This window comes from Lithobates pipiens, unplaced genomic scaffold, assembly GCF_037356315.1.
Source record: "Lithobates pipiens isolate NorthernLeopardFrog02 unplaced genomic scaffold, aLitPip1_a1.2 Scaffold_22, whole genome shotgun sequence".
NCBI classification, from domain to species: domain Eukaryota; kingdom Metazoa; phylum Chordata; class Amphibia; order Anura; family Ranidae; genus Lithobates; species Lithobates pipiens.
Genome location: NW_027507784.1, coordinates 169,046,413 through 169,061,958, shown reverse-complemented (window position 1 = coordinate 169,061,958; position 15,546 = coordinate 169,046,413). Strand labels below are relative to the sequence as shown.

The 15,546-nt window shown below is 41.9% G+C and overlaps 1 protein-coding gene across 2 annotated transcripts in view; it reads right to left on the bottom strand.

The window, feature by feature from the left end:
* Positions 1-2,073: 2,073 nt before the first annotated feature.
* The window catches only part of FAM117B (family with sequence similarity 117 member B), a 124,228-nt gene continuing 110,755 nt past the window's right edge, over positions 2,074-15,546 (bottom strand). For both annotated transcript variants that reach the window (XM_077448609.1, XM_077448610.1), the window contains 2 exons: positions 10,604-10,724; positions 2,074-3,973 (listed from right to left, as the gene is read on the bottom strand). In XM_077448609.1, the coding sequence (XP_077304735.1) occupies positions 3,655-3,973; positions 10,604-10,724 (440 nt within the window). In that variant the 3' untranslated portion in view covers positions 2,074-3,654. The remainder of the gene's footprint in view (positions 3,974-10,603; positions 10,725-15,546) is intronic.

The following is a 15,546-nucleotide window of genomic DNA, read 5'->3' as shown; positions in this document are numbered from 1 at the left end:
CGGTGCGACAGACAGTATTGCAACAACCACCATTTTATTCTCTAGGGTGTTAGAATAAAAAAAAAATATATATATATATATATATATATATATATATATATATATATATATATATATATATATATATATATATATATATATATATATATAATGTTTAGGGGGTTCTAAATAAAAGGGAAGGAGATAGGCAAGCAATAAAAAAAAAAAAAAAAAAAAAACAGGCAGAGGAAGCTCCATTAGCATTGCTGGTTGTCATACCAACGGCCACCAGATTCCAGAAGGAATCATAGGATCGCAGAAGGCCTCAATTTCCGGCCGCCGGCGGAACGGCCCGACGCGATCACGCCGGGGGGGTCCACGGAGACAGGATACCCCCATCTGTGCTGCCCCAGGTCACTAATTCTAGTTGCAAATGCAACCCGGCGCCCGGGTTTTGTCGAGCCCTAGTTTAACCACTTGTCTACCAGGGTACATTTGGGGGGGGAGGATCAACAGGTTACGCCCTAAATAGGGGTGTAACATTGTAAAAGGTAGAGTTTGTCTTTACATTAGGTTTTACAAGCTAATTGCCCCTTTGAAGGACATGTGCAATAAATGCTTTTTACATGCCTGTTCCACAGTCCAACATTTTAACTAAACAATTCTCTGTATGTTAACTAATTGGAGACTCCATGAAATAAGACAGAAGACCTTCACTAACCCATCTACACAGCAGTGTAGAGCTATTGGCATGAACTCTAATTGTTCAGCTTGAGTGTGCAGATTAAAGCAGTATCCTTTCATGCTGGCGGATGCACTGGGATGAACACTGCAAGGGCAGAAGTGTGATTTTGGACCTTTCTTATATGGTGGATGTATAGGTACTCCCTTATTGCCCACCTAGTCTTCCCCTCAAGATGTACTCTGCAGGGTTAGGAACTGACATACTGAATTTGGTAGGGTGCTGGAACAGAACGTTAGACTGCATGGCTGTCTGTGCGTTACCCTCCCTGGGTGTCCCTGTTTTTATTTGTTTTGACCGACTAGTGAGTCTTTGTGGTGAATCCTGGATATTGTGGCTACCATAGGCCCCTATGTCTGCCCCCAAGACCTCCTCTTGCAGAGTTATTATGCTGCCTGAGGAATAATTGCTATACTAAATAATGGCTTTATCCTGAAGAGGCCGCACTTAACAGAAGATGTTGACCCCACAATACGACACCCTGTCACACCCCACCAGACACAAAGATCATACCTTCTGGATTATCATAACTGGTGGGTGTCTAATCCTGGGGGTTTAGGGCTGTGTTTTACGTACTCACTTTTCTCATGTGTGTTATATTTTTGTTGATATGTAGTTTTAATGGTCATAATAAATTGTATAGTTTTATACATTTTGCCCGCTTCATGGTGTACCTTTAAATGTCCAATCTTTTGCAGAATATTTATGGGTTCTCAATTTTCTATTGGGTATACATAAAGGATGTGGTACAGCGGTAGTCTAAGTTGGTGCAGAATTAGAGCAAGATCCCATGAACTTAGTCCATTCCCTTTATGTCTGACAGGTTGTTATGGCCAATGCAGGTTACAATGCAGGGCCTGCTAAAGAAAGCAAGATTTTGAAGAGCATTTACAAGCATTAATATATAGGATCCTCAAATACTGGCACACCCTCTACAGAATTGGTCAGTTCATTATAGACACAGTCTCCTAAATTGTAGAACAGCCCAATTCTTAAAGTGAACCCAAATTCACTTTTTCATCCTGTGTGCCCTTGAGCCTCCACTGATGCACCTTACCTCTACTAGTGTACAGTATCGGTTATCTCTGGTCCCATGCTCCGCTCTAGGGAAACTACAATTCCCACAGTGCTGAATGAGACTGCATTTAGACCATCTTGGGGGTGAGCAGAAAAGGGTGGCTACATAGACAAAGGGGCATGGAAAACAGTTAACCACCCTAGAACAGGAAGTCAAAGAATAGGGGGGGGGGGGGGGGGGGGGGGGGAGAAAAATGGAAAGCATTTTACTTACATTTTTAAATGTAAGTAAAAACATTTAAAAATAATTGCATTTTTACAAAAAAAAAAAAGAATCGAGTTTAGTGTGAATTTAATAACAGCCTCCCCAAACCAGTATAGAATTGTAAAACATTTGGGAGGTGTCAAATGTTTATCAGAGTATTCCAAGTCAGTGTAGAGGATGGCCCTGGATGGGACCAGGTCACTGTAGGCAGCAACAATGACTAAGAGGTTAAACTGAATGTGTCTTTGCAAGAAGGAGCAGTGGAGAGAAGATACTACTTCACTCAAAGCAGAAAAAGCACAGAAAGTGAATGTGCAATACTATGGCTGGTAACAAAGTACTCAATTTGACATCCATACTTCTAGGACACTAGCAAGGCTTTATACCAGGCGGACTGTCTTTTTTTGCCGGTATCCAAATCCTCCTGTGGCAGTATAACCCAACTGTTTCCAAATCCTGTGTTCCTCAATGAATAAAGAAAAAAAATAAAATCCATAAACCCCAATGCGGAGTCACATACCACAATGTAGACTTCATCCTATTAAAATGAAAAGGGATTTATACAGCAACAAATTGTGATTGACTGTATAACAAGATCCTGGCTGGAATACATGGAAAATGCAGCAGCTACATTTAATGCCATGTAACAGCTATACTTGTTAATTAACTAGAACTTGATATCCTCTTATTTTAAATTTATTTACAGTCTGCCATTCCTGACAGGGGCTATGACAGAGCTAGATTTTCCTGAATACATCCCAAAAGATTGGTCCTCATAGCTGAAATCAAGCATATAAATCACATCCACAAACTCAAAACTTTCTTAGCACATATGTAGTTTGTACAGGTGCAGAAGTAAAATAACATCTTTTCACCTTTAATTACTTCACTTTGGGTACATTAACCTAATTTAATAAATAGTAATCTCGAGCATAGCAGCTGTTCCATACCCCTACCTTTCATGAAGCACAGCTTTCAGCGTAATGCTCTTCTAGTAACCCACAAGTCATGTGAGTAAAAGTTCAACTGCCTTTGCACAACGGCACCTTCTGCATCTACAGTATACTGGACTTAGGAAATCTTCATCATAATACAGAATGAGAGCTGTGATTCTGTCACTCTACAGCACATTCAAATTGATAAGTTCTGCCTGCTTAGTGCAGGCATAAGGAGCAGAATACAGTGCTCCAGTGCATGATATGCCTTCAGTGCACAGTCAGAGCCAGTGTAACACTACCCTATACACGGCATCTAGTAAATATACTTCTATTGTAACAGTCGGATAAAGTTTGGGGAAAGTTAAAAAAAAAAAAAAAACTACAGCAAATTGGCCATATAATGGGAATGCTGGTATTATTTCTACCAGTTCATCATCATTAAGCTACCCAGACATTATGGCAGTTACACTGGCAGTCATATTTAAAGAAAAAAAAAAAAAAAGTGACAAGTATAAGCTAACAATTAAAGCCCTTTCCAATATCAGACACTGAGCAGACTACTTCATCTCAATACCATCAATGGTAAGGCATGCTGTTTGTCCAAATTCAGAAATATGGTCAGAAATGAAATCAGTTTATGACAAATGCTGCATCTAGAGTCATTTATTATGAAATCAGTGCAGTCCTCCAGATAGGAGAAAGATGCCCCATATTTAGTCCTCTTCCTCATCAATTTGGCCAGTAGGGTGCAGCAGAGACATTGGTGATACAATTGTATTTGTACCGCGAGAACTGCGCTCCTGTTCCATGTTAGAGGATATGGAGGCCATGCTGAAATTCTGAACTAACGAAGGAGGAATACCAGAAGGCACGGTCAAACTGTGGCTTGTGCCTTTGAATGTAAATTCCTGATTGGGTAGAAGAGGCTTCAGGATGCTGACAAGGCAGAAGGCAGACCCACTCTTTGGAATAAAGTTTACTTTGTTCTTGTCTGGACAATAGAATGGTGGGATTTCTTGTAGTGGCTTTGCCCTAGAATTAGATTAAAAAAAAAAGGCATTAGCAAGAAGGACTAATGGATATGAACATAATAAAATATGGTATTCCTATGGCTCCAGTTAGGTTAAAAACAGACAGCAAAATCACACCATGTATAAATGCAGTTTCATATTCTGTGAGCTACAGCACAAACAATATTGAATGAATTCCTTCACAACATGTGAGCAAATTTATCTCACCACATTAATACCATGGGCCATTTTAATGCTGGATCATAGTACACTAATAGAACTAGAGATCGACCGATATGGGTTTTTCTCTGGACAATGCCGATATTGAAAAATCGGTGCAGCCGATATACAATGCCGATTTTTTTTGGGCCGATATGTTAAGCCACCCCCCCCCCCCCCCTTTCATCTCAAAATCTAACAGACACCTTTCACACTGGGGCATTTTTCAGGAGCTTTTGTGCTAAAAATAGTGCCTGTAAAGTGCCTGCAAAACGGCTCCACTGCAGTCTGTGAGTGATTTCACATTGAGGCAATGCACTGGCAGGACGTTAAAAAAAAAAAAAAAAAAAAAAAAGTCCTGCAAGCAGCATCTTTGGAGCTGTGTATACCGCTCCTCCACCACTCCCACTGAAATGAATGGGCACCGCTGCCGAAGCGCCTGCAATGCGATTTGGCAGCGGCGCTTCACGGGTGCATTTAACCCCTTCCTTGGCCGCTAGCTGGGTTATAAGTGCCCTGCTAGCAGCCGAATACCGCAGCTAAAATGATGGTAAAGCGCCACTAAAACTAGCAGCATTCAATGCTTGCCTGCTCCAGTGTGAAATCGGCCTTAAGTAATAAGCGATAAAGAATAATTTCTTACATTTAAACATTTATTAAATAAAACAAACCTCCAATCAGTTTACTTGTATGTACAATTTATATTAACGATTTCACACCTGACCAATGTACATATACGGCCGAGTGGGAGCTCTCTCCTGAGTGGACGTTCAGGAACGTCCTTCAGAAGGAGGGGGGGAATCACACGCAATCCCGATGTGCTCGTGTCACCCGGACACGGCACATCTCTGATCGGCAGGAGGGCTCTGTGATTGTAAACGTGAATGTAAACAAACAGGCTGTTGCTAGGCAATCGGCTCCCCTCTCCTCATACAGAAGTTGTCGCTGAGAGGATCGGTCCAGCCGGCTGGTGATCGGGCGAGTATGAGCTGTTTTTGTACAGCTTTTTACTCACTGATCACCAGTCTAGTGTAAATACACATGTCCCCAAATAAGAAAAACACGTTTTACATTACCGTTTTTTTTTTTTTAAAACAGTGTATATTTTTTTAAATAAATGCGTTTGAAAGACCTCTGTGCAAATACCGTGTGACATAAAATATTGCACCAACCGCTCAAAATATATATATAATTTTTGGGGGCTCCAAGTGATTTTCTAGCAGAAAATACAGGATTTTCACTCGTAAGCAACAGGTGTCAGAAAAGATTTGGTCTTTAAATGGTTAAACTGAGAACTCCTACTCACCAAGTTGAGTTCATTGATAAGAAGAAACATTGTATCCTTTTGGTCTTTTCTTGGCAGACTGCCCAGAGAGAAGAAGTTGCTCCATGGAAGACTTCAGGCAATTTGTATTGACTTCTATTACAGAAGTCATTTGCAAGTCACGCTGAAGTTATAAATCGCCTTTTTTTAATCAGCACATTCAGCCGATGCCGATTAATTAAAAAACGCCAGATTTCGGACGGCTGATATATTGGTCGACCTCCAAATACAACCTTACCATACACACACACAGAAATTCAAACAGGAACAGGTGATAAACATTCATGATTTAGGCAAAAATCCTATAACAGAATTCCGCTTCTAAAGATTACTTCCAAGGAAAAAAAAACAAAAAAAAAAAATCAAAAAAAAAAAAACAAAAACATTTTCAGGTTATGCTACATAATCATTACAGCAAGTCCCCTACTTACTAACAAGTTCTGTTTCAGAAGCTTGTTCAGAAGTCCAACAAAGATCAGCGCTTGCAGACAAAGGGTGCAAACATTGATCAGTGTGTTTTGGCGGGGGGGGGGGGGGAGATCGCTGCACAAACACGGCTTGTATTAGTGCGTCAATCCTAGTGGGTTGGAGAAAAAAAAAAAATTGAATGTTCATACGTCAGAGACTTACTGTACTGACATTAGTGGTTTTCCTTGCACTACCATTTAAAAGATGCACATCTGTTTGCAGCCACAAAAAAATAAAATAAACATAAAATACAATGTGCATTTTTTATTATTAGGAGCCTGTAAAGTATTGCACCAATGATCAGCAGATTCTCCTGCAGACTGTCAGTGTAGCCATCTACTGTACATCGTACGAGCAGGCAGTTACACAATGACAGGAAGAAATCGAACTACCTAGAGCGCTCATTTGAGAACTACAAGTCGTCAGTCGCAATGGCTGACAGTGATTGTAGTTCTCCCAGTCACAGAATTCAGTAAATGAGTGACATGGCCAAGTGTTTGTGTGTTTGTTTTCCATTGTGACAGCAGATGCAGGGAGAACATCCCTGGCCCGCTGGCACAGTGGGAACCCAGGGGAGGGAGGGCTGTGTGGGCTGATCCTTTAACAGGTTACACCCTAGATTATGGGAGTAACATGTTATAAAAGATGAACGTATCCTTTAAATTTTAATTTCCAGCTCAAAATTTGGAGCAGGCTCAGCTGGTATCAGATGCATTAGTTACATATATCAGAGCCACCCAGGTTAGTCCCCCACTTATTGAGCAAGACAGCAAAACACAGCTTTAATGCAGGGGGCTTTACATAGAAAGTCTATAGCATCTGTCTTTTTAGCAGATCGGATTGGATGGGTGTAAAACGGACACATACGTTTACAAAACTGACAGGTGGACTCCTCAGTCCACCCATGTGAAAGGGGCCTTAGTTGGCTCCCAAATATAAAGGCTTATGGACAGCTGAGGCCAATAATGAAGTCTGGCTAGCTGGTAAGATGCGGACCTAGGAATGAAGGCTTTATCCCACTCAAAGCTTAGACCAGGCCTCCTGTTTCCAGAACAGGGCTTAAAGTGAAAACTTTAGTCTGAAAATTAGGCCCTGATAGATCACTTCAGGCTGGCACCTTTTGCAGGCGCAGCTTTGTAAAACATTAAAAAATAAGTGCTTGTACTGTTTAACTACTTTAATACAGGGCATTTATACACCCTTCCTTCCCAGACCAATTTTTAGCTTTCAGCGCTCTCACACTTTGAATGCCAATTACTCAGGTCATGCAACACTAACCCAAATTTTTATCATTTTTTTCAAACAAAGAACTTTCTTTTGGTGGTATTTAATCACCACTGTTTTCTTTATTTTTTTGCGGCATAAGTGAAAAAAGAGCGAAAATTTTGAGGGGGCAGGGGTAATACTTTTTAGTTTCTATGATAACATTTTGCAAATAAGTTATTTTGTTCATAAATTTGGGCCAAAATTTATACTGCTACATCTCTTTGGTAAAAATAACCCAAATTAGTGGATATTATTTAGTCTCTTTGAAGGTTATAGAGTCTACAAGCTATGGTGCAAATCACTGAAAAATTGGTAATCAGTGTGTGTTGGTGTACACTAAGCGGGAACGAGATGTAACCGCAATCTCCTTCGCACACACGATCGGTGTGTGAGGAGGAGAACCTGGTAACATCTCGTTACCGCAGTTTGTTGACATTGTGACGGGCTGTGAATGGACACAGCCGGTGACGTGGTAAAGAGCCAATTTAATTGGCTCTTTACTGCGTTCGGGGTTGGGCTGTGTCAGGACGACAAGCCTCGTCCCTGATCGCCGCTCTGCACGCACCCTAGGAGTGTGCATGAGCACCGTGAATGTAGACAGTACATGTGACCAGCTGTGATTGGACACTGGTCACGTGCATCAGGGGTGGATCGGGGATGCCAATCACACAGATCGGGGATGGGCTGTGTCCGAGGGGACAGAGCTCATCCACGATCGCCACGCTGCTGGCCCCCAGGAGCAGCAAAATACCGAGGACATCATATGACGCCCATTCAGGATGGGAGATCCCATCTGTGTGCATCATTTTACTATGGCCCAGTATTGAAGTGGTTAAAATCCAGTGACACATTGGGGGTTATGTACCAAAGGTAGAGTGCAAAATCTAGTGCAATTCTACATAGAAACCAATCAGCTTCCAGGCTTTGACAAATCTTAGATGAACAAGCTGAAGTTAGAAGCCGATTGGCTACCATGCACAGCTGCACCAGATTCTGTGTGCACGAGTTTTAATAAATCTCCCCCATGGTTCGCTCTGCACATGCTCATTTGCCCTCTATTCTCGGCTCTGTGCCTAAAATCAGAGCCCTAGAGGCTGGATTAGCTGACAGCATTATTACTGTTGCTGAATTTGGAAGAAAGCAAAAGGAAGAGAAGCAGGAGAGGTGACAGGACAACTCTGCTGCTAGGGAGACACACAAACTTACAAGGAGTCTCATCTCCCTGATATTCTCTCTCATGCAGCCAATGCATTTTAGCACTGTAAAGCTTGTGAACCTTCTCAATCTAAGCTAAGACACACACAAGGCTGTAAAATTTACATATTTTAATTGACTAAAGTGACAGTTTGAGACCTAGGAGAACTTCTAATAAAGAAGAGACTGCTCTGGGCTTCAACAAAATGGTGTCCTCCAACAAGAAACAGGAATTACAGTGAATTAAATCAGTCAATGGCTTTGTATTTTTATTAGTTTACCTAAGGAAAATACTTAAAAACATGGCTTGTTGGGGGTACTTGAGGGCTGAGGTGAAGAACCACTGTTTTAAAGTAATTAACTTTTCTGGTAATCGATATACAACAGCATACCTGATCTCATTGATGGACAAGTCTAAATTCAGCCTGTCATTTCTTTACATTCAGCCTGCGTAATTTCTCTCCCCCTCATTTCTGCCTGAAGGGTGGGTATATTATCTTTCAGGGTCCCCTGGAGCCCCAGTGTAGCCACCCTTACATGGGAACTCCCAACCCAGGACTAAATTCTAACCTGTGAAATGCCGAAAGCCCACACACAGGCCGCCCCAAAGCCCAGAACTCTAAGCCACTCCCAACACTCAAGGCATTTGATTGACACTCTCTCGACATTAGTGTCTGTTCATCATGTAGAGTAAAAGTGAACGATCCTTTTTAAAACTTTATTCCACGAGACACGATCTGAAGAAGAAAATCCAAGCAAGGGTTTTTTAAAAATACCTGAACTGTGATTTATTTTTGCAGTCAGGTTTGTGTAAAAAAAAAAAAAGTGCTTAAACACTGCAAGTGTTAATCAGTGTTAAAAGTGCTTAAAGCGGGATTCCACTGCCAAATATTTTTTTTCTGTGTCTTTGTTATGCGTTTACTAATGTGTTTTTGTACTCACTACTTGTGGCTTTTTACTCCCCGGCTTGCCAATTTCTTGCGGAAGAAACAGTTTTAAAAATTCATGCCGGCTGTTTCCATGTTGCTTGTGGGCATTTGAAGCCTACAAGCATTTCCTTCCGGGATGCGGGGATGCTGTGCTCCCAGCATTCACCGCTCTATCCCACGCATGCTCATTGTTAGCAGCAAGCAGCGCCGTAAAACTTCGGGTTGCCATCACAACGGGCGGCGTCCTCGGAAGTTCCCGCCCTGTTGTGATGGCAACGAAATAAACAATGGTGCCTTCGGCGTCATGCGACGCCGAAATCTCACGAGATTTCGGCAGGACAGCGTTCCCCACTGATTCATGGTAACAATGTGAGAAACCTCCCAGGGGACTTTGCAGAGTCGGGGAGAGGCGATAACCATGCCTACTCCCATGGGAGGAGAGCCCGGAAGTCACCTTTGAAATGTAAATTAAAAGTTAATTACAGCGATCGGATTTTTATAAAGGTTCATTTTGGCATCTATGGGAGAAACACTTTGGCTTGTGAGCTTTTTAAAATGTGAGTACAACACCGCTTTAATCAGCAGCTACAGAAGGTACACTGTATACATGCATAAGACTGACCTTACATACCAGATTTATGAAACTAGGAAAACTGGGATAACTGTTTTCACAGGCTTGTTTCATGATCAAACCATACACTGTGTATACTTGTTTTCATTGCACCGGGTTTAAAAAAATAATAATAATTGTCTCAGTCTTCTAAAGCGGGGTCTCAAACTGGTGGCCCTCCAGCTGTTGCTAAACTACAAGTCCCATCATGCCTCTGCCTGTGGGAGTCATGTTTGTAACGGTCAGCCTTGCATTGCCTCATGGGACTTGTAGTTTTGCAACAGCTGGAGGGAGCAGCTGGAGGGAGCAGCTGGAGTTTGAGACCCTTGTTCTAAAGGGAAGCCTCAGGTCAAAAAGTTACTAGTAGGGACCAAATCAAGTTACTCTCAGAAGTTACCAAGTAGGCTTCTATTGCCAATTTCCAATCCTCAGAATCCTAGATGAGTGGCTATCATTAGCTACAGTACTTTGAGTCACTGCTTTGCAACAAGTATAGAGAGAAGGAATTCTGGCTTTAATGACAGGTTTGCTCCAGGTCTGACTTATAAGTATGAAGGCCAGACATGGCAACCAGTATTTTAAGGAGGCAGGGAATGGTAGCACAAATGGTCTCATGACAGGTACAGTTAGATGTGCACTTACAAGCCTTCTTCAAATGCTTTCACCTTCTCGCAGCCCTCAGGTGGCTCTCTCTTGAACATGTAGCTGTTATTTGGTTTCGGAGAAGTAGCGTACTTGGGAAGAGGAGAATGATTTCCATTTTCTGCAAAAATAAAAAAAATATATATCACTGCATGTGATAAACTTACAATGAATGAAAAGGAGAGCAAGTCTTACAAGGCTTCAATTCAAAAGCCCCATCAGTGACCAAAATACAGGGAAAAAACAATCTTTGAAATAATTTCATTAACATTTCACTGTATTTAATATGCATTGCCTACTTGCACCTTGTATTCCTATATCCTCTTATCAGCCCAATTTTAGAATAAATTAGGTAACTAATCATGAAATAAATATGCAAAATAAGCCACAAAAAATATGTGCACTGCCATTCCCAAGCACCATCGCATAATCTCAGCCATCTTGTCTAGCAGAAAGTTTGTCTTGCTTTGGCTTTTTAGAACAAGTATTCAGCCATTAGAACTCTGCATGTTTGTGCTGAATGAGTTCTCAAAATGTATTGAAGACAAAAGAGGCTTTATATTTATTTCACCGTCGTCAGTCACCAAATGTTTATGGGTGTTAAAGTAGGGCTGGTGACAATTTTTAATTTTTCTTTATTTTTTTTTTAATGCAGGTACCTAGATTTATGATTTGGAACAAGGTTTTTACTATGCAAGTAGAATGTGAAACATTGCTGCACTATTAAAAGTGTATTTTAGAATTGAGCTTACCCCTGTAGCTTCACCATGTATAAAATAGGAACTAAAAGCCAAGATTGGATGCAGGATTGTTTTTTTGCTTTATCCACAGGTTATTCAGATGTGTGGAAAACAAAAAAATTGTCAAAAAAAGTCAGAATTCTCCAAGAAGCTGACTAACCAACAACCAAAGAGCTAAGGATTGCTTACCTCCTCTGGATATCAAATGTTGGTGGAAAGGGCAGGCACAGATTAAACACTTCCACTGACCATAAAGCAAAGAATATTTTAGTGAGCACATACCTGGCAGTCATTTCACTATTTTGTATAGGACTCACAATTTAAAACACAGTTGCTCTTGCTTATTATTGAATTAAAGGAGAAGTCTAGCCAAAGCTCATTTTGGCTGTACTTTTCTTTTCTCCTGTAAAACTGTTTGCACCAGAGCGGGCTGATGTCCGCTCTATGCCAACATCACTGATATCAGTCCAGGCACCGTGTGATCCTGACAATGGGAGTCTGGATCCGCCAGGTGCCTGGACTGACATCTGTCTCAGCAAGCCGCTGAGAGCCTGAGACAGTTACTCCCCGTCCTTCCTCAGCTCTGTGCTCCAGTGAGTGATGGAGGAGCAGAGAGGTGCTGATTGACAGTCAGCAGCTCACTGCTCAGGGAGCTATCAGAACTGAGCCATTGGCGATGTTTGATTGCTCTGTTCTCAGGGCAGAGGCACTGTGGGACAAATGCCACCTTGGCAAGTATGAAACAAAAAAAAAATATTATTTAGTCTTCATATGTTAAACTTTTGACAAGAAGTCATCAGTCACACACAAAGTGCATTTTTTTTGTCCCAGAGATAGCAGACTCAAACTTTGTGAGTAGGTGCAGTAAAGTACAATTAGTGTACAACACTGCAAATATGACCACCTCTATTTACATATATAGTTACAAACTTTACATTAGAAACACTTTGGAAGATTAACGTAAAAGATCATTTACATCAAGCTCCTCTTATCTACTGCTAGGGTTAGCTTTAAAAGAAATCTTGATTGCCTGTATCAGCTCTTCTGCAGAATCTAAATGATTAACTAAAGAAAAGCAAACTGACTTGATCACCAACAGGCCACTTTTTTATCCTATAGTATTGCTCCCTTGGTGACTGAACCAATGAGATATTGCTGGGCACTTAAGCCAGTGAGCGTGATGCACATTAGAGGCGGTGTCAGTCTCACTTCAGTGTTTGGGTCACTAGTGGCAGAATTATGGTACATGGGTATCAAAATTTAGGTCACTAAGTCAGTACATGAGGCAACGTTTAATACTAAAAAAGGTGGGCATAAATGGGTCTTTTTTTCCAGCTAGCTGGTCAATAAAAAAATAAAAACGAAGGGAACGGATTCCTCCATCCACAATTGAGCTGGATGAAGGCATCCCTTCCAATGTGCTGCTGTATTGCGACAGTGGGGACTCCACTTTCAGAACATCCTGATTAATGCTGCAGTGCTGACTGAATAAAAATTCTGACATTCCTATTCAAGAGAAGCTGATCATTAGATGTTTGTGTTCTGCAATACATATACACACATTATATATATATATATATATATATATATATATATATATATATATATATATATATATATATATATATATATATATACACACACATACATACATACATACATACATACATACACACACGGTGGGTGCTGACTTTCCTGATATATGGCTGTACTGTGTGTTGCAGACTATAACTCAGCACAGCCATAACAAAGTCAGCACCACACAGTCATGTTACACTGACAGAGCCATACAGCGCCTGCTGTGCCCTGATCATAATAATGACCATGAGCACATAGTGAGATGCTACTTTTACACATGTGATGGGGGGAAGGGACAGTAAAAACACACAGCCAAGCTGCATTTATACCACCCCCAAACCACTCCCCTTTGATAACCTTTCACCCAAGCTTTGCAATTAGGTCATTTTTCATGCAGACCTGATTGAAAGCTCCATGTAGGTTTACAGGTATGAACTGACTTGTGTGCATTTAGATCCACCTTCCTCCGTGTTCATTCAGGTGGGAAAAAAAAATTAGAAAAAGAATATCATTTTCTATTTTTCCAGACCTAAATGTGACAGATCTGAGGTAGCCTGTGTGGTGTATGAAGACACAAACTGAATGGGCACAGATGTCAAAACACTGACATCTCTCCCTTTCAGATGCAGTTATGATTGGTGGGGCGCTGTAAATGTTACATGTTCCAGCTCCTGCCTCCAGACAACCCCCCCCCCCACCCTGACAGCGTGGAGGCAGGGTCGGAAGGAGGGGTGGGGTTGTGGGCGGAGCCAGGGTGGGTTGTAGGCAGGGTCAAGGGGGCCCTGTCGGGTAGGCTGTATGGGGCCCCATGATTTCTAACAGCGGATAGAATATATACACACACACAGCCCTTTTGGGCCCCACAGACTTCGATAGGAGCTCCTATAAACATGCAATTTTCAACCTCAGGGACTCCTTCCCCTCTAAAACTGTTCTCCTCTCCCTTTACTGAGCCAACGCAAGCCTGCATCTTAATATTTGTGCAAAAACCACTGAAAAATTTAAAAAACGAATTTTAGAGTTGCTTACTGGCAACGTCTTTTAGAACATCCACCCGAGAGACCTCGGCTCCTCCCTTCTGAGGAAACACTGCCCAGCCTAGATTTTAAAAGGCATGCTTCCCCGCCGGTTCTTCAAGAGCCACTCCGGCCAGCTGGGGAGACATAAGAACACATCATACACCAGGGATATACAATTAGTGGACCTCCAGCTGTTGCAGAACAACAAATCCCATGAGGCATAGCAAGACTCTGACAGCCACAAGCATGACACCCAAAGGTAGATGCATGATGGGACTTGTAGTTTTGCAACAGCTGGAGGTCCACTAATTGCAGATCCCTGTCATACACCATGAATTACTTTGATGGTTCCTGAGTCAGGAACCCAAAAAGGATACCAACCAGGGTGGGTACACGGTGCTATCCTGAAAGACTCCAGGAAAAGATATTACAAGTAACTAATTCTCCCATATCGTCTTTCAGGACAGCGACCTATGAGAGGATAAGGGAGCACTTACCCTAAGGCTGGCCATACACTATACAATTTTGTTATTCAATTTCCTTTAGATTTACCTTCAACTATGTAGTGCAAGTGCCTGCCTGATGACATACAAATTGAAAGGGTTTAGGTTTGACTTCATATTATATGGTTTTGGTAAATTTAAAAGGAAACTTGAACAAGAAAATTATATAGTGTATGGACAGCTTTAGGGTGGGACTACAGTTTACAGGTTACTCTTACAGTTACAGTTTACTCTGTGTCCAAAGAGCCTGAACCCTTTGCTGACAACAAGATCAGCCTCTAGTGTCAGGTATAAAGGTGGGAGAGCTGAATGTTGCCGCTACACAGATTTGGTGCAGAGTAGCATCGGCTTCTCTGAGATCTCCCTACATATAGTCTTGTCTGATTGTTAGTGAATGCCATCTTGCCCGGGTACTGCTAGAGATCTTAACCCTTAGACACATGAATCAAAGTTCAAGGAAGATCCCACGAGGGCCTGCAATAAGTTTGGTCCTACTTGGGGGACTGCAGAGCCAAAAATTGGTTCAGCTACCGTAACGCCTCCAAATCTCAGGTAAGTGGAGCATAAAATATAATCTTGATCACTAGGTTCTCAGAGCCCTCAGGACAGAGAACCATGGTCCTTTAAACCAGTGTGACACAATGAGAATGACTGTAGTGTTCTATTCCCACCGGTAGGTTTTTTTACTGCAGTTTGGCGAGATGGCATAGCACCTGGAGAAACGCTAGCTCTGAGCGATGGCATCTACCCAAGAGTGCCAACTCTACACTAGGTTAAGGCCCAAAGAGGACATTTTATCGGAGGAAACTTGAGATCCCAGGGTTAACCACCCTATAGGCAATCCAGATAGAAGTGCCTGCAACTGCAAGAGGAGGTCTCCTTTGAGTTTAGTCATAACTTCCGTCAGACGAGATCTGGTGCATTCAAGGTGATCTGGTGCATTCAGGGTGTTGTGGCCGTAGGCTAGCATTCCTACCTGGGTCACCCTTGTATTTCACAAGAAGGGCTCGCTTCCTGTCTGATATGCGATTCAAGAATCACATCTGGCCCAGGACAAAGAACAGGTCCCCTGTGGGAGGGATATCGCAGTCTTGGATGCTGTT